At 41.5% G+C, this 25723-nt stretch overlaps 1 protein-coding gene across 8 annotated transcripts in view; it reads right to left on the reverse strand.

Moving 5' to 3' along the window:
• CTNND2 (catenin delta 2) overlaps positions 1-25723 on the reverse strand; it is a 1245479-nt gene that overhangs the window by 410216 nt on the left and 809540 nt on the right. For all 8 annotated transcript variants that reach the window (XM_050937394.1, XM_050937393.1, XM_050937390.1 and 5 more), the window contains one exon: positions 16209-16461. In XM_050937394.1, coding sequence (XP_050793351.1) covers positions 16209-16461 — 253 coding nt within the window. The remainder of the gene's footprint in view (positions 1-16208; positions 16462-25723) is intronic.

Here is a 25723-nt window from a genome sequence, read left to right on the forward strand (position 1 = left end):
GGGGGTCAGACAGGAGCTGATAAGGGCTAGTGTGGGAGGACAGACTGGGGCAGGGGCTGAATGGGAGTGGAGGCACATGGTCACAGGAGGGAGGGAGGTGCATAGTGATGGAGGAGGGGGTACAGAGCTACACAGGGACAGGGGAGTGGCTGGGTGGGGGCACAGAGACACATGGGGATGGGGGAGGGATGCAGGGCTACATGGGAATGGGGGGAGTGGGTGTCTGAGTGGGGGTGGAAGAACAGATGTGTACAGGGGGTGCACAAGGACACATGCGGGTGCAGGAACACATGGGGACAAGGGCACATGTGCCTGACTGAATGGGAGAGGCTATGGGTCAGCCATGGTCTGCATGAGGGAAGCTCCCTAGTAATCCCTCACCCCCACCCCCCCAAAAAAAAGTTTCATACTTTTCCCACCCATACCCAACAACTGTCCAAGTTCACACCCAGGCTCCTTCCCAGCAATTTATTTCCCTCTCCCTCAGCTCCTCTTTTACCCCTGATTCCCTCACGAATTTGCACTGCTTCTAAGGGGTGCAAGAAATACGGTTCTATATTGTAGTTTAAATGAATTATTACTCAGGGTTCTGTATTAATATGTCCAGTAAGGAATCTATTTGTCAAAAAACATTTCCTGAATCCTTTTATGTCTGTATTGTTAAAGACATATTCGCTGACAGGTATTTTGAAAAAATGACCAAACATAATCAAAACTGGTGTGATTATATTGTGTTATTTTGACAAATAAAATATGCAGAATTGTGCAGAATTTTAAAATATTGTAAGCAGAATGTTTAATTTTTTGTTGCAGAATTTTAATTTTTTTGGCCCAGCATTCCCCCTGGAGTAACCTGTGTAATTCCAGTGAAGTCAATGTTGTTGCACAGATGTAGCACAGAGCAGAATTTGTCCCTTTGAACTGATTGTGTACAGTATAAAGAACTGCAACAGAAATTAGGTAGCGTACTCCATGACTTGTAAAATGTAACAACACTAATACTGTTTATAAACAAATAATTATGTGATCGGTGAAAAAAACACCTGTTAAAAATTAGCCTTTTATAAATGAGGAATTTTGTCCACGGTCCTGAAGTGTTGTAACAAAAGATCTCATAGAATATCAAGGTTGGAAGGGACCTCAGGAGGTCAGCTAGTACAACCCCCTGCTCAAAGCAGGACCAATCCCCAGACAGACTTTACCCCAGTTCCCTAAATGGCCCCCTCAAGGATTGAACTCACAACCCTGGGTTTAGCAGACCAATGCTGCTAAAGAGCTAGGTATCCAAAGGTGAAAGTAAGCCGGTACAGTCTGGTATGGCACACCAGTAAGAAAGCTGGTACACAGCCAACCATACCAGCAGGACCGTTAATTGGGGGAAGAGGGCAAAAGGACAGATGATTTAAAAAGGCCTTGGTACTCCCAGCAGCGGCCGGAGCCCCGGACCCTTTAAATCACTGCCAAAGCCCTGGGGCTCCTGCACGCCACTGCTACCCCAGGGCTCCAGTGGCAATTTAAAGGACCTGGGGCTCCCAGCCACCATTGCTGCAACCGCGCCAGCGGATGGAGCCCCATGCCCTTCAAATCACCACTGGAGATCCGGGTGGCATGGGCCAGGCAATATGGACCAGCCCCACTGCTTCTGCCCAAGGCCTCGCCCCTTCCAGGGGCCCAGAGCCGCCCCCCGCCCCACACACACACCTTGCCCAGGACCCTGGCCGCCCTGTGCACCAGTAAATCCATTAAGTTACTATCACCCTGTATGTATCTGGGAAGCTTAAAGGGGTGTTGCCAGCGTATGTTATGTAAATTGTATGCCAGCTCCCTAGGTGCCTATCCTAAATATTCTCCTGAAGGGAAAGGGAAGTCAGATAAGAGACTATGAGAGGAAGACTGTGGTTACAGTTACAGTTAAACATTGTTTTAATTTGGTATTCATGTGTATATTTATACAATGATATTTATAGCACATTTCTTTTGTTTATATTCAATTTTTATTTACTACATTTGTTTATAGCCATGGACCAGTATCACACTGAATATAAAAAGTCTATCTTTTTATCCGCTTTCTCATACTCCAAAATCTGGCTGTGAGATTTTTGGATAGGCCTGCTAATTGTGTCTTTCTCTCTCCCCATATAGCCAATTTCCTCCACCCTTCCCCATTTTCCACTGCAGAAATTAAGCTCTGCTGTAAACTGCTTTCAAGCCTGGAATTTGGTTGGCATCAATTTATCTTATTTACATTTCTCTTGCTCTCTTCACAAATAAATGTGATAGAAACATTTTTTAACCTTGTTAAATGAAAGTGGTGATCTTCCTTTACTTTTCTAATTCCCCAAATTAGAGAGAGAGCTACTGTCAAGCTTAACAGTGCTCTAATTTTTGTTTTGCCTACCTCTGGAAACTACTTTATTTAAAATAATATAAAAAGAGAGGGTGGAAAGTGGGTTTAAAGACGATCAAATTATGAAGCTACTCAAAACTGTAAAAGCAATCCAGAAAGACAACCTCTTAGCCTCGCAAAGTTTAAACACTTCAAATAGGAATAATTTGGTGACAACAAAAAACTAATTTATTTTTACTTACATTGAAAAGATCAGCCAAATGACATCATCAAGCCAGCTCACTATTAGAGACGAATGCTCATCACAACAAAGTAATTCTGAACATGTTACATTTTTGCACATATTCAGAAAACTAATTTGATAAACATAGTAATATTCATTGCTTTGCATTTATTTAGTTTATTTACTGTCACCACAACTATCCAAAATTCCATAAAAATGCATGTTCTCATGAGATTTCAGCTGTTCTCGATAAGGATCTGGAAAATTATTTATTAATATTATTTCTGCAGTAATACCAATCAAGGAGCAAGGTATGCAGTAAAAGAGATAGTACCTGTCCCATAAAAGCTCACAGTCTCAGCTGAATATAAATCCTCTTCTGATGTGGGATTACTTCCACGATTAAAATCTTGTTTAGGGGGTTTATCACACCTGTTGTTTTTAAATAAAAACAATGTGCAGCACACAAAACCATTTTCTTCTTTGACATATGGCAATTTGGATCAGGTAATATCATGACCTGAGAAATTACAGTGGTGCAAAGGTCCAGATCTTGCTGTAGGTAGTTCTGGACAAACAGCAGTTTTGTGGTCCAACGTCTTCCAAGTTGACTGTGAGATAAACATTCATATGCAACCCAGGCAGCTCACGATATGCCAAACTTCAAAAGCACATTATTCTAATTGAGTGGCTCTCAAACTTTTTTACTGGAGATCCCTTCCACATAGTAAGCCTCTGAGTGAGACCTTGTAAATGTAAAACACTTTTTATTTATTTAACACCATTATAAATGCTGGAGGCAAAGCAAGGTTTGGGGTGGAGGTTGACAGCTTGCGACCCCCCATGTAATAACCTCGCAACCCCCTGAGGGATCCCAACCTCCAGTTTGAGAACTCCTGTTCTAATGTATAGAAAATCAATTTTATATTTGTTTCAAGAATCATTTTCCCTGACTTTGTGGCTCAGGTACATAACTGATGTGCTTTTACCAGTCTGACTCAGAGGCACATTTTCAAATGTGGGTTCCCATATTTAGGGAACTGAATAATTTAGACATTCAAATTTGAGATTTTGATCCAGGGTAATTACGGAAACCAGGATTTATAGGTGGACAGAAAGAAATAACAGTAGTAATGAAAATGATAATTAACCCCTCAAGCTGCTTTTCTTTGAAATGTCTCACATGAACAAAATATAGGATGGTACAATGTGAGAGAAAGGATTTACCAGAAATGACCTGGATAACTGAGTAAAAAAGAAACAAAACAAAAAACATTTACACCTTATGTAGCTGGGTGGCCATTTACTGCCTCCTGAGCATGTTTCCATGGCTGACTTGCCTCTATTTCCACTTCATCCAGGCCCCTCTAAGAACTCACTCAGTCTCCAGTGACCTTGTAAACGCAAATCCTTTAATTCACTCTTTACTAGTGCTCCCCAGTATGGCAACAGTTAAAAACAAAAACAAAAAGCAGAACTCGATAGTCCAAAACAAACAGATCTGTTAAGCTCATGTTCTCTTCTTTAACTCTCACTCACAGGTTTTGCCTGGCTCTGTAGGAACCAAAATTGCTTCTTTTGGCTACTCCTTCCACCAGCTGCCACTCCAGCTAGTCTCTTGGTTCCTGAGCCTTGCCAGCTTGCTGCCAGGCTTCCTACCTCAGGCAGTCTGTGCTCCTCTCTCTGCCACACCTCACCCTGCAGCTTCCTGCTGTATTTTATGTTGGAATCACCTGATTCCTCTCAAGTAGGTTCATCTTGTAATCAGGGCTGGCTTAGATCCAGGATCTCCAGTCCATGGGCAAGCCATCCTGTGACACCATACCACACAATCTCTGGTTTACGATACATACTTTTTTCCAAATAAAGGAAATGCTTACAAATAAAATTTCAAAGGTTGCTTAATGCTATTATGAAATTAATCCAATAGCCACCCCAAACCAGTGGTATTGTTTTCATCCATATGTCTTCAACCTTGGTTCATGAGTAAGGCTAAGATTTTGTCATGGTTATTTTTAGTAAAATTCACAAACAGGTCACGGATAACAGACAAAAATTCATGGAGTCTGTGACTTTTACTAAAAATAATCATACAAGCCACAGCAGAGGTATCCAGCCCCAGTTGCAGCTCCCACTGTCGGGCAGGGGCGCATGGCCCCGGCTGCGGCGCCCACTGTGGGGTTATGCGGGGAGCATAGACCCGGCTCCATCCCCAGCCAGAGCTCCAACCACGGCTTCAGCTGCTGACAGCTGAAGCTGAAGAAGTCACGGAGGTCCGATAAAGTCACAGAATCCGTGACTGCCATGACCTCTGTGACTAAATCACAGCCTTATTCATGACTGTTTACAAAGCTGATATTGTTTGCATAGATCCATCTGTCCATATCTTTATCTTAGATGGCTACAGGGGGGCAATGGCCTAATCCTCTCCCTTCCTTGGGCCAAGACACACCTTCTATTCTTTCCCAGGATCTCTGGCAGTCCACTCCCTTTGAGGAGCATCCTTAGTGCGTGCCTGGTAAAGACAACCACAGCCCCCAATCCATTAGAAGGAAAAGCACTCTGGTTGAAGTGGCTTAAAACTAAGTAAAAGGACAGAAACATCTCATAATAATTGTAGAAACTCTTGGGGGAACCATAGCAACAATCACTACTGGGTGCTTCGTTGCTAAGGAACCACTACCTACAATGCTAAGAATTATGAGGTGTCTCTGACCCTAATTCATTGGATGAGCTGCTGGCACTGGGAGTGGGAATACCAATACCCAGTTGGACCTCATATCTCCTTGCCCCAATCCTGAATATTGAATTAAATCAAAGAGGCAACATCCATTATCAGGCAGCAGGCTGAAAATCTGTGGGGGAGAGGGGCTGCTTGGTGCACTCTGATGACCCTAGGTGAAGATCTCCCCAGAGAGATGCAACAAAGCATCCTTCATAATCCCTAAAGAGATCTAAGGAGGTGAGGGGCCTGAATGAAGGGGCAACCATGAGGGTAGGTAGCTAGTGCTCTAGAGCAGTAACTTTCAAACTTTTTTTCTGGTGACCCAGCTGAAGAAAATTGTTGATGCCCGTGACCCAACGGAGCTAGGGATGAGGGGTTTGGGGTGTTTGAGGGGCTCAGGACTGGGCAGGCAGTTGGGATATGAGAGGGGGTCAGGGCTCTGGGCTGGGGCCGGGGATGAGGGGTTTGGGGTGCAGGAAGGGGCTCTGGATTGGGGAGGCTCAGGGCTGGGTCAGAGTGTTGGGGTGCGGGAGTCGGTCAGGGCTCTGGACTGAGGGTGCTGGCTCTGGGGTTGGGCCAGGGATGAGGGGTTTGGCGTGCAGGAAGAGGTTCTGAGTTGGGGGGGGCTCAGGGCTGGGACAGGGGATTGGAGCGTTGGGTTGGGGCACAGACATACCTCTGGCGGCTCCCAGTCAGTGGCGCAGCCAGGGTGCAGAGGCAGGCTTCCCACCTGTCCTGGCACCACGGACTGTGCTGCACCCCGGAAGTGGCCAGCAGCAGGTCCAGCTCCTAGGCGGAGGCATGCAAGCAGCTCCACGCAGCTCTCACCCACAGGCACTGCCTCTTTGCAGCTTGGAGTGCAGAGCCAGTGATCTGGGCGGCAGCAGTGTGCAGAGACCCAGCCACCTTGCATAGAAGCTGGACCGCTTCCAGGGCTCAGCGTGCTGTCGCAACAGGTAGTCACTAGCCTGCCTTAGCTGGGCAGCACTGCCAACGGGATTTTTAACTTCCCAGTCGGTACTGCTGACAAGTGCTGCTAGGGTCACGACCCAAACTTTGAAAAACACTGCTCTGGAGAAGGGGGTGGGATTTCTTGCAGTTTTAGATTTATGTAGAACATGAACCTCCAAAGTAAACCTAGAGATTGGCCCATTCCCATCCCATGCAGGCCATATGAAGTGATCCCTGCTGTGTTCACACAGTCACAGCTTCAGTCAACTATAAAGCTGTGATATAAATCAATTAAAAGATTTAAAATAAACTGTTAAACTATCCTTTCCCTTCCTGTTTTCCCTTCTCCATTTTCAACTGTTTGTAAATTAAAGCACTTTCTTCATATAGCCTTTCTGCGCAGTTACTTGAGAAGTACTTCATTTAGTCTTGCAAAACACACTGTACACTAAGAAAATGGGCAGTTTGTGTCCCTGCAGTAAAACTGTCTGTCTTTTATGTCTCTCTCTGCGTATGGAAGAGCGATGCAATGCCACTTACATCTTCAGCTTTAGGAACACACAATCCTTTTACACACCTTTCCTTCTGGTTTGCATAAAAGCATAGATAGGGATATGACTGGACCCTGGATGACCTCTAAAAGCACAAAAAACGGAATTATCTGAAAATAGATGGAGAAAGTTGACAGCAACACCCAACATTTCATAGAATCATAGAATATCACGGTTGGAAGGGAACTCAGGAGGTCATCTAGTCCAACCCCCTGCTCAAAGCAGGACCAATTCCCAACTAAATCATCCCAGCCAGGGCTTCGTCAAGCCTGACCTTAAAAATCTCTAAGGAAGGAGATTCCACCACCTCCCTAGGTAACCCATTCCACTGCTTCGCCACCCTCCTAGTGAAAAAGTTTTTCCTACTATCCAACCTAAACCTCCCCAACTGCAACTTGAGACCACTGCTCATTGTTCTGTCATCTGGTACCACTGAGAATAGTCTAGATCCATCCTCTTTGGAACCCCCTTTCAGGTAGTTGAAAGCAGCTATCAAATCCCCCCTCATCCTTCTCTTCTGCAGACTAAACAATCCCAGTTCCCTCAGCCTCTCCTCACAAGTCATGTGCTCCAGCCACCGCTGGACATCCTTCTTGTAGTGTGGGGCCCAAAACTGAACACAGTACTCCAAATGAGGCCTCACTAATATCAAATAGAGGGGAATGACCATGTCCCTCGATCTGCTGGCAATGCCCCTACTTATACAGCCCAAAATGCCGTTAGCCTTCTTGGCAATAAGGGCAACCGTTGACTCATATCCAGCTTCTCGTCCACTGTAACCCCTAGGTTCTTTTCTGCAGAATTGCTGCCTGGCTATTCGGTCCCTAGTCTGTAGCAGTGCATGGGATTCTTCCTTCCTAAGTGCAGGACTCTGCACTTGTCCTTGTTGAACCTCATCAGATTTCTTTTGGCCCAATCCTCTAATTTGTCTAGGTCCTTCGGTATCCTATCCCAACTCTCCAGAGTATCTACCAATCCTCCCAGTTTAGTGTTATCTGCAAACTTGCTGAGGGTGCAATCAACGCCATCCTACAGATCATTAATGAAGATATTGAACAAAACCAGCCCCAGGACCGACCCTTGGGGCACTCCGCTTGATACCGGCTGACAACTAGACATGGAGCCACTGATCACTACCCGCTGAGCCCGGCGATTTAGCCAGCTTTCTATCCACCTTATAGTCCATTTATCCAGCCCATACTTCAAGAATACTATGGGAGACCGTATCAAAAGCTTTGCTACGGCTCTGTGGATAAGCTTTTCCCACATCCACAGAGCCAGTTATCTCATCATAGAAGGCAGTTAGGTTAGTCAGGCATGACTTGCCCTTGGTGAATCCATGTTGACTGTTCCTGATCACTTTCCTCTCCTCTAAGTGCATCAGAATTGATTCCCTGAGGACCTGCTCCATGATTTTTCCAGGGACTGAGGTGAGGCTGACTGGCCTGTAGCTCCCCAGAACGTCATTCTTCCCTTTTTAAAAGATGGGCACATTAGCCTTTTTCCAGTCATCTGGGACCTCCTCCGAACGCCATGAGTTTTCAAAGATAATGGCCAATGGCTAAGCAATCACATCCACTAACTCCTTTAGCACCCTCAGATGCAGCGCATCCAGCCCCTTGGACTTGTGCTTGTCCAGCTTTTCTAAATAGTCCTGAACCACTTCTTTCTCCACAGAGGGCTGGTCACCTCCTCCCCATACAGTGCTGCCCAGTGCAGTAGTCTGGGAGCTGACCTTGTTTGTGAAGACAGAGGCAAAAAAAGCATTGAGTATATTAGCTTTTTCCACATCCTCTGTCACTAGGTGGTCTCCTTCATTCAGTAAGGGGCCCACACTTTCCTTGACCTTCTTCTTGTCGCTAACATATCTGAAGAAACCCTTCTCGTTACTCTTAACATCTCTTGCTCCTGATTTCACTCCTGCATGCCTGAGCAATATTTTTATACTCCTCCTTGGTCATTTGTCCAGTCTTCCACTTCTTGTAAGCTTCTTTTTTGTGTTTAAGATCAGAAAGGATTACACTGTTAAGCCAAGCTGGTCACCTGCCATATTTACTATTCTTTCTATACATCAGGATGGTTTGTTCCTGCAATCTCAATAAGGAGTCTTTAAAATAGAGCCAGCTCTTCTGGACTCCTATCCCACTCATGTTATTCTCCAGGGGGATCCTGCCCTTCATTTTCCTGCGGGAGTCAAAGTCTGCTTTTCTGAAGTCCAGGGTCCGTATTCTGCTGCTCTCCTTTCTTCCTTGTGTCAGGATCCTGAACTCCACCATCTCATGGTCACTGCCTCCCAGGTTCCCATCCACTTTTGCTTCCCCTACTCATTCTTCCCTGTTTGTGACCAGCAAGTCAAGAAGAGCTGGTTCCTCCAGCACTTGCACCAGTAAATTGTCCCCTACAGTTTCCAAAAACTTCCTGGAGTGTCTGTGCACCGTTGTATTGCTCTCCCAGCAGATATCGGGGTGACTGAAGTCCCCCATGAGAACCAGGGTCTGTGATCTAGTAACTTCTGTTAGTTGCTGGAAGAAAGCCTCATCCACTTCATCCCCCTGGTCTGGTTGTCTATAGCAGACTTCCAGCACAACATCACCCTTGTTGCTCACATTCCTAAACTTAATTCAGAGACTCTCAGGTTTTTCTGCAGTTTCATACCAGAGCTCTGAGCAGTCATACTGCTCTCTTACATACAGTGCAACTCCTCCACCTTTTCTGCCCTGCCTGTCCTTCCTGAACAGTTTATATCCATCCATGACAGTACTCCAGTCATGTGAGTCATCCCACCAAGTCTCTGTTATTCCAATCATATCAAAATTCCTTGACTGTGCCAGGATTTCCAGTTCTCCCCACTTGTTTCCCAGGCTTCTCACATTTGTCTATAGGCATTTACGACAATTCGCTGATCGTCCTGCTTTCTCAGTATGAGGCTTTGTCAGACAAGGAGGTACATTGCCTATTTTAAATAACTGCCTAGCAAGATTCTGACATGACCTTCCCCTTCATTTCCTCAGCAGAAGATCTAACTGAAGAAATCTCCTCAAACTAAACACCATTCCTTGCCATACTTCCAGTGGAGGTGGCCTAGGCATAAGCAAGTGCAGAACATGGCTTTGCATCTTCAAAGCACTTTATAAAATAACTAATTCTCACAGCATTCCTGTGAGGAAGGTAACTACTATTATCCCCATTTTGCAGATGAGAAAATTAAGGCAGAGTGGTAGTACAGAGACTTTTAAAGGCAGTTTATTTTGCTAGTATATTAAAGAAATACACTTTGAATCTCATCTGTTCTCTCATGTACATATTTTTTAAATATTTGAAATATTAGCTCATATTTTTGAAAATATATATTATTTACTTGACAAGAATTGCCATTTTTTAGAATTGTATTGCTCATCAGAGAAAGGCACTGTGCAGAGTTTGCACCTGCTAAAGTGTGCACAGGATGATCCACAGCATACCGAGGGACATATGTGGCTAACACAGACAAAATCACATTATGGCCTAACAACTATTAGAAGCTTGATTATGGCTCACACAAGCCTAAGATGAGTTGAGGAAGATGAGAGAGGGGGATGAAGTGCACTATCCAAGTCAGGTACCTGGAAGTATTATGCTGATAAAAGGCACAGTAGCTTCAGAGGTCTGAGTGAATGCAGGGAAACATCCCTTGTTGTACCTGTTCAAAGGCTGTAAGTCAACACTTCTAACAGCACAGCCATTGCAGCCTGCCAGGGTATTCAGATACACACTCTCTGGGCTCATTACTACTACTTATATCACTATCACCCTTCTGCTGTCCTGCACTGGTAATAAGACTATGCCTGGCCTTGTGCTTTCTCCCACCTCTGGAACAAAGGAGATAAATGAGAACACTTTAACCAGATGTAAAATAAAACATTCACATCAAACACCAAGATATTAATAAGATGGGACATCATCTACCTAAGTAAATATGCCATTAAGTGAAAAGGACGCTATATATATATTGGAAGCTTTAAGTACTGCAGACTCACTAGTCAAACCCAATGGACAGGCAATGTCCGCGCCACTATAATGCAATGAAATTACAAGGTCCAACCATGACAATATCATGAGTTGGTGTACTGATGGGATTTAGAGTACTTTCAGATAACTTACAACCACTCTCTTGAGTCTATACCAGTTGCCAGCATACAAAAAGGCACAATTCATAGTCTTGGTGTTCTATAAATCTAGTTTTCATAATCTACATCCCAGGAACTTGGGCAACACCCCCTTCCCTCCCTAAGTCTTTGCCCAAGAGTTACAGGCCTGGGAAGGGATGGTCTCCTTTAATCCTGACCAAACTGGAAAGCTAGACATTCGGTTCTGGAGCACTCTCTTCAAGCAGGTTGCTGGAATCCCATGTTTGCAGTTTTTAGGGCACAATATAAGTCCTATTTATATCAGCAGTCTTCATCTTTAGCTATGTTTGCCGTGCCCCTCCCACTCCTTTTCTGTTTGTTTTATATTTGTTACCCTTTCTCATGGCTATTCTATATGCAAAATGAGAACGCATCCCTTTCATTTGGAGGGATGGCTTGGGTGAGCATCTGAGGCTTTCCCTGAGTCCATATTAATTGTCTTGAATTGTGTGCCTGCTTGGATCATCCCTTTGATTTTAATATTTCTTATCGGTTCATTGTTCTGCACTTAGATGACGATTGTTAAACGCCATCTCCTCAGCAATAAGAAAGGGAAAACAGAATAGATATCCTGTTGGAAGAGAGAAAGATACAGCTAGCACCGTCAATTGCAAAATTATCACCTTAGGGCTACAGCTACTTGATTCTGCCAGTTTAATGGGTTGGGAAAGGAACACTGGGAAAAAAATTACAAATGGGGAGTATTAATAGGGAAAAGGAAGTCACTAATAACTATTCCTGGGGTACTGCCTGCTTCGTATTTCTGTCTATCACAAGTATATCACACTGCCTTATAAATTTTTAAAAATAAAAATGTACACATACACACACACAGAGTAATTTTCTTTGCAAAAGCACACACAGATTGACAAGTATATTCTTATTGGCCTCTCTCATAACACTGTAATACCGCCTTTCACTATCATTGAGATTTATAGTAAAGCAATTCTGTTAATATTATCATAATCCTTAAAACAAACCAAATGAATGTACTGTAAGGACTCCTGCAGAAATATTTTAGTTTATCTTAAAGAGCCAATGTCTTACACTTTTATTGTACTTTTATTGAAGCATATATGTTAATTGCCACTTATCGTAATGAGAGTCTTTTTATTACAGGGAAAAGAAAGCTTTACAAAGACAGGTTTGAAAATATACCGCAGCTCTTTGTAGAAAGTGATGCAAAATGGGTTTTGATGGTTCACAGTGGACACAGGATGCTTTGCTTCAGCCTACTTCTCTCCTTTGTACAATGAGAGACTTATGATTTAAGAACTTTGAAAGTAGTGAGTCAGTGCTTTCATTCTCTGTGTGGTGGGAAATTAACCCCAACAGAGGTAATCAATCAGAATTTTGACTTTGAAAGTAAAAGCACAGCAGGAACGCCTCAGGATATAAAATTTAAATTAAGCTGGCACAATCACTAACTGTGCTGATTTCTACCTGGACAGTTCAAAAAAGTAATGTGCCACTACCAGTTATTTGTACTTTTTAATTCTATTTACATTTTTAAATTATCTATTATAGTTGTCACATTTTTCACCAGAAAGTGCTGGAGGGAGGGGGGTGAATTAAAAAGTCATGAAAAGGGATCTTCCAGATTATCATTCTATAAGTATTCTAGAAAGTACAGCATTTTTTGTAAACACACCATTTGTGTATGTGTGTTCATTGGATTTTCCAGTGTATTTTGTATAAATAGTTTAAAGCTGCTGTTTGAAACATATTTATCAAAAACAGCATACTATAAAAATGTAAACAGTAAAAACTCATAACAATATCATTCACTATGACATGGAAATGGATAATATATCAATGGTACATTATACCTATGGGATATTACATTTTATTCTATTTGAAGTTAGTTTTGATTGTATTGCTGAACTGTTTTTCAGCATGACTGCTGTTGTTACTTTTACAATTTTCTTTTTTTTTAGTTTAGTCCATTAGTGACCCACTGACAAATCTGACAGATCATACAGATTTAGTACCAAAAACTCATTTCATCACGAATTTTCTTAACACAGAAATAGATCACAGTGTCATGGAAGTCCAAGACCTATTGGATCATCCAGTTTATCCCTTGAGCAACGGAAGATTGCTCCCTACAATACATTTTCTGGTGTTTGTTCGGTCTAGCTTCAAAGAGTCCAAACAATATTCCTGTGAAATCAATTCCACAGGGTAACACAGCTCACCATCAGGAGGCTTTTCTTGATATTCAGCCCAAATTTTTGTTTCTTAATTTCATTCATTACTCTTAATTATACTTCTGTGTACTATGTTAAATGATTTCTGTCTTTTCTCAGCATTCCTTCAAGTATTTGGGGTGTTTTGTCTCTCTGTCCTCATTATTCTTTTAGCCAAGCTCTTAATCTTTCCTCATAAATCAATCTGTCCAACTCTCCTGGTATTTTTGTTGCTCTTCTCTAAACTCCCTCCAATTTGTCAATATGTTTCTGGTAATGTGGTGAATAGGGGCAGCTTAGTAAGGCATTTTGCCCATGCAGTGGAATATACCTCTTACAGATCAGGACACATGCTCAGCAGTGCTCCTTACCATTGCTGCTAAAGAGAATTACATGCCTTGTTCTAGTGCTGCTATTAGTGGCAAGGAGCCTATCCCTGTTCCCAAACCATGATTTCTGAGATTCCAGAATCCTACTCATGGAAGTTAAACAGGATCTGTGCATAGAATTCAAGAGGGTGCTGAGTCTGTATTATCTGCTGCTCCTGTGAGAGTTCCTGTTGCATGAGGACAGATGTCCAACATCATTCCTCCTCATCTTGTACCCCTGTCTCTATCACCACCTGTGTAAAACAGGCCAGAACCTCATCCTTCAAATTAATCACTTTAACTTGAGAAACTGAGTTTTTCCCCACCTTCAACTCACTTTGATTCCTTCATGCCAGAGTCGTTAAAAAAATGGGTAATAATCTTTTACCTGGAGTATCAAGCTAATTTTCATAAGACTGACTTCTATTTGAAGCCATAAAACTTTTACTCACAACCTTTTATTTCTATTTACAAATAATTTAAGTCTAGAGCTGAGCGATTACTACAATAAAATATTTACAAACATTTGTTTGAGTAAAATCCATACAACTGGCTTTGACAGTGTTTGTATCTCCCTCCCCACCCCCGCTTTAATCTGCTTTTCAGAACACTACCATGTGACTCAGGTAACCAACCAAATAACACAATCTGTGAATATGCAGATAACAAATACTTGAAGCAATAGCTGCAGTCAGTAGCTCACTAGTAATCTACAACATGAAATATATTTGCATAAGCTACAATATAAATCCCTGTTACCAAAAAAAAAAATATGTAAAAATCACAGCCTGTTTATGATTAATTCATGAAATGAAAAATGGTAGATAAACAAATTTCTTTCTGTGTAAAGCTTACCAAGTTCTATTTACATCTGTGGATGTCAATATTCCATCTCCTATGTTCTCATTGAAATTAGTACTCATATAATTCCATGCATTACATTGGAAGGAGAAGAGAAACAAACCCAGCTGGAAAATAAGGCTAGAGCACCAAGCAAAAGTAAACAAAATCATTTTACAAAAGGAACAAGTTTGACCTTTGCTAGCATATAATCTATGCAGGTGCTGATCATTCCAACATTACAGTGATAATGGTGTCTTTTCCACAAAGATTACATCTTTTTAAACCACATGTCCAACACCACCATAAAATGGTACATATGCTTTCCTTCAGCACAAGGAGGAATGCCTTCAATTCCAATATATTTCTCCTAACTGTATTTATTGCAATCAATCTCAGTTTTCTCTTATATCTTAAGTCCCTGTATATCTTTTGTATGGCATAAACAAGGTATTATTACAAAGCAGAGTGTTTTTGCATGCAAAAGTCCTTCTATAGTATCCCTATCAAGAATTCAATACCATAGAACAAATGTCAGTATTTAGTGACCTTCTAGATGGGTAAATTATGTTAGTGTGATGATATTTTATCTGTGTGTCCATATATATATATATATAACCTAAAACACACAGTGCTTGTTGTCTCCTCCTCATTCAAACATATGGTGTAGCATCAAGAATTAAAGATAAGGAGATAGTAGCTATACCCACATCAGAAGTGGGTCACTAGCATAATGAGCTGTACTAGAAGCAGTAGTGTCCCTGATGTGCTACGAAATTAATCTGTTGTTGGCCTCTTGGACTAGTGAGGCAGTTACTATACAGATAGTCAACATGTACAGAGTGCAGGCTATCAAGGCTATGAACTTTTTATTTCTATAGTGAAAGAAGGAAAATCTTGCCATTATATCTTATGTCTCTTGTTGGTTAAACACCTCCCTAATGATCTTGTTGGGGACACATTTTGTGTGTTCCTGTTGCTAAATACCATGCAACAAAATCACAATAACTACCACAGAAAATCCTGTACACGTGAATACAGATTTTAAGAAGTCAAATATTTGTGAATAAAACCTTAATTATGTAACTTCTCAAGAGTCTTATTTCAACTTCAAAGCAATTTAACTTACAAGAATCATAAACCGCCCCCATAAAATTACTGACCAAACAAACCAGTATACCTAGAGAACGCAATGATGACTATATTTTATATTTATATGCATACAATCACAGAGTGCGTATGTGTCATAGAGGCCAGTATTTTCTATGAAGAGAAGAGGCTCTACATTTTAAATTTGTAGGCAGCAATAATAATTTACTGAAAATTACACTGCAAATCATTTTGCTGTCATGTACTGGCAGAGCTTAGCTACAGTATCTTCAGACGAAATATAGACCTGAGCATGTGCTATCTTTCAGTCACTGTTATTCTCATAGCCTAGCACTCGGGTGCCACTTTGGACATAATTAAACATTTACAGAAGAACAAAATTTCTCCTTGAATAGAAAAGGAAAACCTAAGCCATCACAATTAATATTGAAGGACTCATTGTGCCATAGTCTCAGCATAATTTCTTTTCATAGTATTTCACATGGTGGCCCTAGCAAGAGTAGACAAATGTATGTACTGAAGGCCATCTTGTTCTAAAGAAGAGCTCACAAGAGCATACTAAAAAAGAAAGCATTAAAACAGACAACTCTAATTCAAACAAAGAATCTTTTGTAGGACAATTCACAACTTTTGTTTCATTTTTTAATAATACACCATAGTTGAAATACAAGAAGTAGACTGCAATTATAACCCTTCTTTATCAACATGTAATAGTAGACAAAATAAGGTTTCACCCACCTGGGATCTTTCTGAATGCTATCAATGGAAGGTGACCTAGCCAAGGTCCCTTCTGGTGGAATGGCTGGCCCAGATTTGCTGTATGGTGATTCAACAGAAGGACAATACTGCAGCTGTCGGTAGGGGTCTGCGTAATTGGAGGCTGGGCCTGCAGCATAGCTGGCCCTCTGGAAGGTCGATGTTGCGTTCTGTGTGCCGTGCTGACTGCCTGTGCGCTGTAAGGGTACGGAGTCGACACCAGGGGAAGATGGGGCTACGACAGGAAAGTAGGGACAAAGTAAAAAATTGAGGACCTGTTCACAGAAATGGTTAACCAGGTCTAGGCAGAGGAAAAAAATACACACATATAAACAGGGGTTCAAAAAGAATGAGAAAACAAAAGAACAATACTGTCATAGTTGAAAGCAGTGAGGTAAATTACTGTCAAGCGAAAATTTTAAATAGCATGCCACGCATAGACTAAATAGTATTTAAAATGGTTACACAGATATTAGGTAGAAATACTTCTTTGAGATGGGCTTTGAATTGCTTACATCATATTCAAGAATGAGTTAATCTGAAGTTAAAAAAAAACATAAGCAACAAAATCTCAATGCAAGTTTTGTATGTATCATGAGAAGAGCATGGGAATAGTTGAGCTAAATTTCAACAGCTCTCAGGGTCTGATTCTGCAGTGTTTACACAGCTAAACCTCCCACCAAACGAGAGCAGAACCAGGCTCTAAGGTCTGGGTTGGAAATGATGACTATTAAAGGTTAAACAAATATAGGGATTACTTGTCATCCCACTTCTGGGGTCCCAGTTCCTGTAAAATATTCAACACAGAGCCCTGCTTGCATTAACAGTTTTTATTGATATCACTATAAACAAGATTTACTTATCCACTATCTCACCCTGAAAGAGAATTACACTATGCACATTTGTCTCTACATGTCTAAAATGGTAGTGAAATGTACTCATCAAGATTATTGTATCAACAGTTCAGAGCATTTTAACTAATAGATTTAAAGTTACTCAGTGATTTTGCACCTTAAAAATCTTGTTAGTCTGCTTCATAGGCCATTATCCTTTTATTACACCACTACAGCAGAGCACACTTCAATATGCCATGAATACTGGGTTCTTAGCAGCAGCAATTTTAGACCCAAGTTCTGCAGTCCTGATGATGTCAACTAGATTCTTGTTGTAAGGACTATAGGATAAGTTCCTATATGACCTACTGGCCCTGAAACAAGAACAAATGAAAAGCCACTCCTGTCTATGAGAGAGTTCTGAGCAGCAGAAAAAGTAAATACACTGTAAGTGAGCTCATTATGGGCCTAATGTTGCTCTTATCAAATGCAACAGAAGTTCTTCCATAAATGGCAATTGGTCCAGGCTCAGAATCATTTGATTACGTCAAAATCATAGGTGAACATGCATCCTCAAGTTCCAGATCTCATAATAATTTTCCCTGTCATTTCTTTTGATACACACATTTACATTTCAGATGCATAATTACAAATAATTTGTATACTTCATTAAGTTCCATGAAACAACTTTAAGGGTTTCATATTGCTGTATATTTAAAAATTAAAAATGTAATACCAAAAAGGAGTTAATAGTGCTTATATGATATGGTCCATCTAACACCAGTACTTGACAAGTTTAAGATACTTTTTTCACCCAGAATATGTCGTTTAGTATCTTTCTGTCTTTTATTAGTTTTCCTTCTTTTTTTTGTACTTTTCATTTTGACGTAAATGAACAGTGAGTTGAATCACAGAATTTATGTTATAACAGTTATGATATCATAATATTGAAAATCTGGTGGTTAAGAGACATAAAAATACAATACTATCAAGTTATGTTAGTCTGTATGAAAATACAATAAAGAAAAATCTCGCTTTGATAGTGTCTTTTGTCTCATGTTTTATATTTCCTTAATGAATAACCTCTCTCTCTCTCTCTCTCTCTATATATATATATAAAGAATAAACTTCTGTTTCAAAGAGAGATCAATTGTAATGCAATAACTATATCCAAATACTGATAAACTCTGTTCAAAAACCAAACCAAAATTCCTGGACTCAACAGTATTATATTAACAAGATACTGAAAAGATGGCAGCGTTTTAATAGCAGGGAATAAGTAAAATTAACTGAAAAAAATGTAGTGTCAGAGGAAAAAAGAAAATTATTCAAAAAAGCGGACGTTAGGAAAAAGTAGTAAAAATAACAAGTAGAAATGAAAGAAATAAAGTGATGAACTGCATTAAGAGCTTGATATTTAGGAGCTGGAATTATGACATGGGGAATGCTATTAACTTTTGATCTCTCATTGAAATCTGGAGTGTCGCAAAAAGCTCTAAGTAATAACTTTGATAAAAAGGAGGCCTTTCATCGCCACATAGGCAGCCTTTCATTGCCCTTCATTGCCACATTGCCCCATGTATTTCATCATTTTTTTTTGCATCACAGTTCAACGAAATGTTTAAAAAAAATTGATACTTATTTTGTTTCCATCTTATTTTCTCTTTAGTGTCGCTATCAATAAGACAACTGTATGAATTGAAGCTAGTTATCACACTTTTAACACCTACATGCTTTTTTACTCATTCTGATTCATTTTCATAATTATGTCATCCTAACAAACTATTATTTCCTTTTGAATTTTATTATAATGTACACAGACTTGTGGTAGTTAGAATATGAAAGAATATGAAAGAATAAGACCAAAAGTTGACTATATAAAACATACCTTTAAAGAAATTCCTGTTAAGATCTGCTTTCTTTTCAAGTATGGAACCAGTGAACCAGTAAGGAATAGTAGGCACATGTTCAAAGTGGGCCTACGTAGATGTGTTTGAAATACAGATGGGTGAGTTTGGGGATGTTTGTGCAATTCTCTTCTTTGATTTTAAATCACGTGGGTTCGTACACCCCCTGAATTTTGCTTTGGCTTTTGGATATGAATGAACACCCCAAAACAAAGTAAAGCACAGCTGAAAACAAAGAGATCTGCTTGGAACCACAGATTGTCCCAGAGCTGCTCAGAACTAAAGCCAGGCAATTTTGTGAGCAATAGTTCATTTTCCAATGTAGACAGAGTTACAGGGTCACTTCCAAGAGTCTTCTATTGTCACGAAAAAACAGGAAATATAAGATCCAGAAAGTTCAGATTAAATCTGTCATTTGTGGCCTATCTTTCTTCTTTATATTTTTATGAGGGGGTGTGTGTGTGTGTGTGCATGCGTACACTCATGCATGTTAAGTACAGATCAAATTTTCCAAGGCTTACACTGGAGTTAGGTGGGTGAAGGCAGCAGGTAAACATTATTTGTTAGATGCTCTGGCCCATTTTGCTCCATTTGCACTGTTCAGACTGGCTGTAACTCCATAGCTGGAGAGACTCTTCTGGTGCAATGTAATCCCCCAGAGTAGTCAGCTCTTATACTTCCCTCTCAGCAACACCTTGGTGCAGGGACAGGTCTGATAGAGAGGAGTGACTGATGTCTGAGGTGTTCCAAATAACCCTAGCTAGCGGCCAGGCCGTAGGGGCTCTAACTTGCATTAGTGCTAGGGCATAGTACTTGCTTTATGCTGTACTCAGTAGAACCGGAGTGTAACAGATAATCTGGACCTAAAAGGGACATCTGAATCTTCTAAATATCTACCTGTTATTTTCAACAGGAGCTGCTTAGCTGAGATGTAGAGATGATGTCTAAAGGTGAGAGTCTCAATCTTGATCTGGAAGTGTAGTTTTATCCTGAAATATCTAAGTGCAATTTTCAAAACCTACAAACTATGAACTGTGTCTAAGCAGGACAATCAAGAAATTGTAATAAAGATCTCATTATTATTTCATTTTGGGTCTTCATCAGTAGTGGGGGGCTGGGGAAGGGGAGTGGAACACTTCCTGAAGCTGGGTGCATGGATCACAGGAAAAGGAAAACTGCTTTCTACTACAGAGAAATTTTGGCCAAACTGTGAGAACACCCCAGAAAGGCCTTCTAACTATACATGATGCCCATTTAAGGATGTGATGTGGGCCTTGGCAAATTAGGTGGGCTTATTTGCTAGGGCTCTCCTGGCTGCTTATGTATGTGCAGAATAAGCACCTTACATCTCTTCCTCTGTCCTTCCCACAACACCAAACTGGATGCAGTGACACTTATAATGAAAATTGAGGTATATCTTATGAAAGGATCCTAAGGCCTCATACCTGAGCATTTTGTTCAGTCAAAATTCCCACAGATGGAAATTGGAGTCATTGTGAATTCAACAAAAGTCAAAGAGAATTTGGAAAGGTATGTCCGATCAGGCCCTCAAAAGCTAAGAGTAAATGTATACAGATTCCTCTGGTACATTCTTTTGAATGCACTGATTTACTTGGTCCATATTATTGTATAAATTAGGGATATTATCTTGCAACATTTTGCTCCACAAATCTCATAATCCAGCTCATATTTTTATTGAACGAATGTTTTCTTGCTGCTTTGTCTGTTTCACAGTGCCAGTTGTATAGTTGCATGTAATGTTTTGCAGTTTTCTTTTTCTAAATGTATTGTTTTTAACACTTTACATATGTAAAGAAGCCTTGACTGTGTTTACATGCAGATCAATGTGGGTACAAATTCAATTGTGCCAATAGAGGTCCCTTTAAAAATATGTCCTACAATGTGACCTTTTGGGGAATGTGTATTTAATTTCCTCCAAAACTGCCAATTAGAAGTTATAGTGCAAGCAACAGATTTTTGGCAATTGTACTAATGTAAAAAAAATGCTTGAAATGCTATCATGAAGCTCGGGGTTTGACAGGAACACTTGACTAGTAAACATGAATAGTCAAATCTAGCATCCTGTAAATCTTTCAATGTGAATGTGGTAATATATTTATTTACAGGTGAACTACATTCCATTGATGTTGTCTCAAAAAAAGTAAGAAATTTTCCAGATAGAAAAAAAAATGTAGAGGAATAAATGAAAAATCAACTTTAATTCAATTTATAGAAAAGAAAAGAAACAAATGATGCTGCAATCTTCTGATTTGTTAGCGCTCTCTCCCAGGGCATGTTTAGGATTTTCTAGTACAACACACATATTCTGTATTAAAAACAAATGTCCCCACAAAATTCTTTCATTTAAATTTAAATCTTAACTAAAAAAAGAGAAAAAAGTACAATAATAAATTCAAATTGCCGAGTTCCAGATTAAGATAGATTGTCTTCGTACACTCCATGTCTTGTGCAGATATCCAGTCTTTGAGATTCAGAAAAGGATCAACTCATAATTCCCTGAAGCTAAATCAGGCTGTTCCAATTTTCAGTTTCTTAATTATCTTCTCTGTGTTCCCTTTATAGTACCATTTTGTCTGTGCCTTGAATCTTCCCGTTCCTGATCTTTGCAATCATAAACTTCTCCAATTCCTGAATCCTGCAGCTGTTCCATAGCCTCAATAACTGGATGCTTTATACTCTCTGTATTCAAATACTAATCTGGTTATTCTGAGTGGTTGGCTGAACAGTTCTCTCCATTTTTGTTCTTAGTTTCTGCTGTTTTATTCACCTTCAAATTACACAGAAAATGTTCTCTGTATAACTTAGGCCTAAGAGAACTGAACCGTTAAATACATGAGAAGATAAATAAATAAAACCTACCTCATGTTAGCTTAACAAAACTACATGAAAATGTAACACCACATATATAACCACCATATGATATTTGAAATGTTACGTTTTCACTAAAACCAGTGGTTTTCAAACTTTTTTCATTTGTGTGTCCCTAAAAATTTTTGAATGGATGTACAGACCCCTTCTGACATCTTAGACATGGTCTCTGGACTCTCAGAGGCCTACAGACCACAGGTTGAAAACCACTGCTCTAAATGAACACATAATTGCTTTGAAGTAGCACCTACTGTAGTTATTTAAATTTACAGGGTCAGTTGTGGGATTGAGTGTTTGGGGACTGTTTGAGCCTTTGTTCCCTGGATCATTCCTGATTAACTTTCATCAGCTGCAATCAGCCTTGCGATCACCCTTCCCCTGTCTGATTAATGAGGGGATAGGACTGACCTAGGAGAGAAGACCTTAACTGCCAGAGGCTAGGCAACCAAGAGGCACTAGCAAATCAGGGAGTTTGAGAGGGAGTTTGTAGGAGGGAGTTGTAATATAATTGCTATGGTTAGGAAGGGCTGCATCGCCAGTGCTAGCACTGCTCCTGCCTTCTCTACCTGCACCTGGATCTAGCCAACCAGGCCATGGATGCCTCTACACCATCAGGGCTTTGGATCTCGCCCACGGGACTGCCGCCCCCGTGGCGCCATGGGGCCCGTGCCACTCCTGGAAGTGGCTGGCACCACGTCCCTGCGGCCCTGGAAGGTGGGGGGGTGCACAGGGCTTCATGCACTGTCCTTGCCTGCAGGCATCTCCCCCCGCTCATCCCATTGGCCGGGAATGGGGAACCATAGCCAATGGGAGCTTCAGGGGAGGTACCCGCAGTGAGAGCAGTGCGGAGCCTTCTGCCCTCCCTCCCCCAGGGGTCGCAGGGACGTGTTGCTGGCCGCTTCCAGGATCAGCATTGTGAAGGGCCAGGGCAGGCCAGCCCCACTGCATACCGCTGCCAGCCCAGAGCTGCTCCAGGTAAGCGGTGCCGGGCCAGAGCCCACTACCTGAACCCCCTCCTGCACCCCAAACCCCTGCCCTAAGCCCCTTCCTGTACACCGCACCCCCTCTCACACCCTGCACTCCCTCCCGCATCCCAACCCCTTCTCCAGCCCTACATTCATGGCTCTGCATGCAATTTCCCTACTCAGATGTGGCCCTTAGGCCAAAAAGTTTGCCTGCCCCTGCTCTACACAGATCCTGGTATGGATTTGCAGACTGTATCCTGCATTTCCCACTCACAGAAAGCCAGGCTGGGGGGACCATCCAGTGTGAAAGTTGTCTGCTGGTGGAATCTTTCAGGTAGCAGGTGGGAGAGCTACAGGAGGTGGTGGCTGGGCTGATGAGCATCCATGCTCATGAGGAATTCATTGAGCGTATTCACATACAGACATCTAAGTCTTAGGAAGCTATCCAGCTAGAGAAGACTGCAGTCACACCACCAGGGGAGGATATTGCTTGACAAAGGGTGGACACTGGCTGGTGGTTATTTCTGGAAGCAGGCAATGCTCAACCCATACTCCCAACCCACCCACCATAGTGATTAAGAACCATTATGCTGCCCTGGCAACAAGCAATGAGGAATCACCTCCAAAGGTGGAGGACGAGGAGAAGCCAAGTACCCCCACGGCTGTGAGGATCACAGCCACCACTCCCAGGAGGAAACTTAGGGTAGTGATGGTCGGCGACTCTCTTCTGAGGGCCCATCTGTCAGCCTGACATGGCATCCTGGGAGCTGTGCCGCATGCCAGGGGCACAGATATTACAGAGATAGTGTCAAGGATCATCTACCCCTCTAACTACTAGCCCATTCTCCTCATCCATGTGGGCACTAGTGATACTGTGAGGTATGACCCTCAGCAGATCAGAAATGACTACAGGGCTCTGGGAGTAAGGGTGAAGATGTTGGGAGCACAGGTGGTGTTCTCTTCGATCCTTCTGGTCAAGGACAGGGCCCAGGCAGAGACAGATGCATCCTGGAGGTGAATGCTTGGCTGCGAGGATGATGTTGCAAGGAGGGCTTCGGCTTCCTTGACCATGGGATGCAGTTCCGGGAAGAAGGACTGCTAAGCTGGGATGGGGTCAGCCTATCAGGGAACGGGAAGAGCATATCTAGATACAGAGTGGCTAACCTAGTCAGGAAGGCTTTAAACTAGGTTCGATGGGGGCAGGTGACAAAAGCCTGCAGGTAAGTTAAAAACATGGAGACCTGGGAGATGGGTTGGAATCTGGGGGGAGCATGAGCTGTTATAGTAGGGATAAGGGAGAGAGACAAGAGAGAATATTGGGGGAAATCAGATCAGTATCTTAGATATTTGTAAACTAATGTGAGAAGTATGAGCAAGAAGCAGGAAGAACTTGAAATGCTAGTTAATTAACACAACTATGATATAGTTGGTGTCACAGACTGATGATACGCATGACTGGAATATTCGTACAGAAGGGTTCAGCTTGCTCAGGAAGGACCGGCAGGGAAAAAAAGGGAGGAGGCATTGCCTCATATAGAAACTGTATGCACTTGGACTGAGGTTGAGATGGAATTAGGAGACAGACTTGTTGAAAATCTCTGGGTAAGGAGAAAAGTGATAAAAAACAAGGGTTATGTTATGGTAGAGGTCTACTACAGACCACCTAACCAGGAAGAAGAGGTTGATCAGGCTTTTTTTAAACAACTAACAAAATCATCCAAAGTACAGGACTTTGTGGTGATAGGGAACTTCAACTACTCAGACATCTGCTGGGAAAATAACACAGCAGGGCACAGATTATCCAATAAATTCTTGGAATGTACAGTATGGGTATAGGGGCAGGATTTTATATTTGTATATCAGAATGAATGTATGAGTTGATTATCCTGCCAGCCACCCTTTTTGAATAGCAGAAAGGAATGACGCTCTAGGACATTGGCAGAAATGCATCTGACAGACTGCCAGTGTCTGTACTGATGTTAAGGCAGGGACGGACCAGAACAATCCTTATGACTGATTAGGGTCACCCTTTTGTTTTAGGATACGTTATAATGTCTACTATAGTTTCCTATATGTATTATAAATTAGGCAGGCTAGTTAAATATACATTTCTTTGTTTTAAGGTTTAGTAAGTAAGAGACAGGATTTTGTATTGTGTCTACGTTAAGTAGATTATAGGAATGTTGAAGGCCTGGGCCAGAACATGAACTGTTTTGATTATAAGATTTAGTAAGGTTTAATTTACAATGCCTTTCTTGCTCAACATAAAAACTGCTGTATACCTTTGAAGATCTCTGTAAAAGACTGTGTGAATGAGGGATGCATGCATCAGGAAAAGATAAGGTGTGAAGGCCATTGTTGTAGCTAGATGGTCAAGGAACAAGGAGTGAAGAGACTTAATGACACCAGAGAACCATCAACACACATCCATAATTAAAGAAGGGCAGGCTGAGAATCTGAGGTGGATGCTGGCACCCCTAAAGACAAGACAATTGATTAAATCGAAACCAGGACAGGATGACCCTCTCTGAGGTGTTTTGGAATGCTAACATCAAAAGATAACACCAATTAAGGAGTAATTGGTCACAAACTGACATAGCAAAATCCATAGACTTCAAGAGAGAAAAAAAAGGCTATAAGAAAAGGGTGCTTGACAATGGGACTTTGTGTTCATCTTGCCACAACTCTAGGAGCATCAGATCGCAACCAACAGAGCCTGGCTCCCCTCTACAACCAATCTGTCTGGACACTAGATTGATCCAGACTCTAGACTGGTAACTATAAACATCAGCTGGCGGACTGTGTGCATGCTGTGTGTGTGTAACTGAAAAGCATATGCTAACTCAGGGGTCGGCAACCTTTCAGAAGTGGAGTGCCAAGTCATCATTTATTCACTCTAATTT

Source organism: Gopherus flavomarginatus, chromosome 2, assembly GCF_025201925.1.
Source record: "Gopherus flavomarginatus isolate rGopFla2 chromosome 2, rGopFla2.mat.asm, whole genome shotgun sequence".
Taxonomy (NCBI): Eukaryota; Metazoa; Chordata; order Testudines; family Testudinidae; genus Gopherus; species Gopherus flavomarginatus.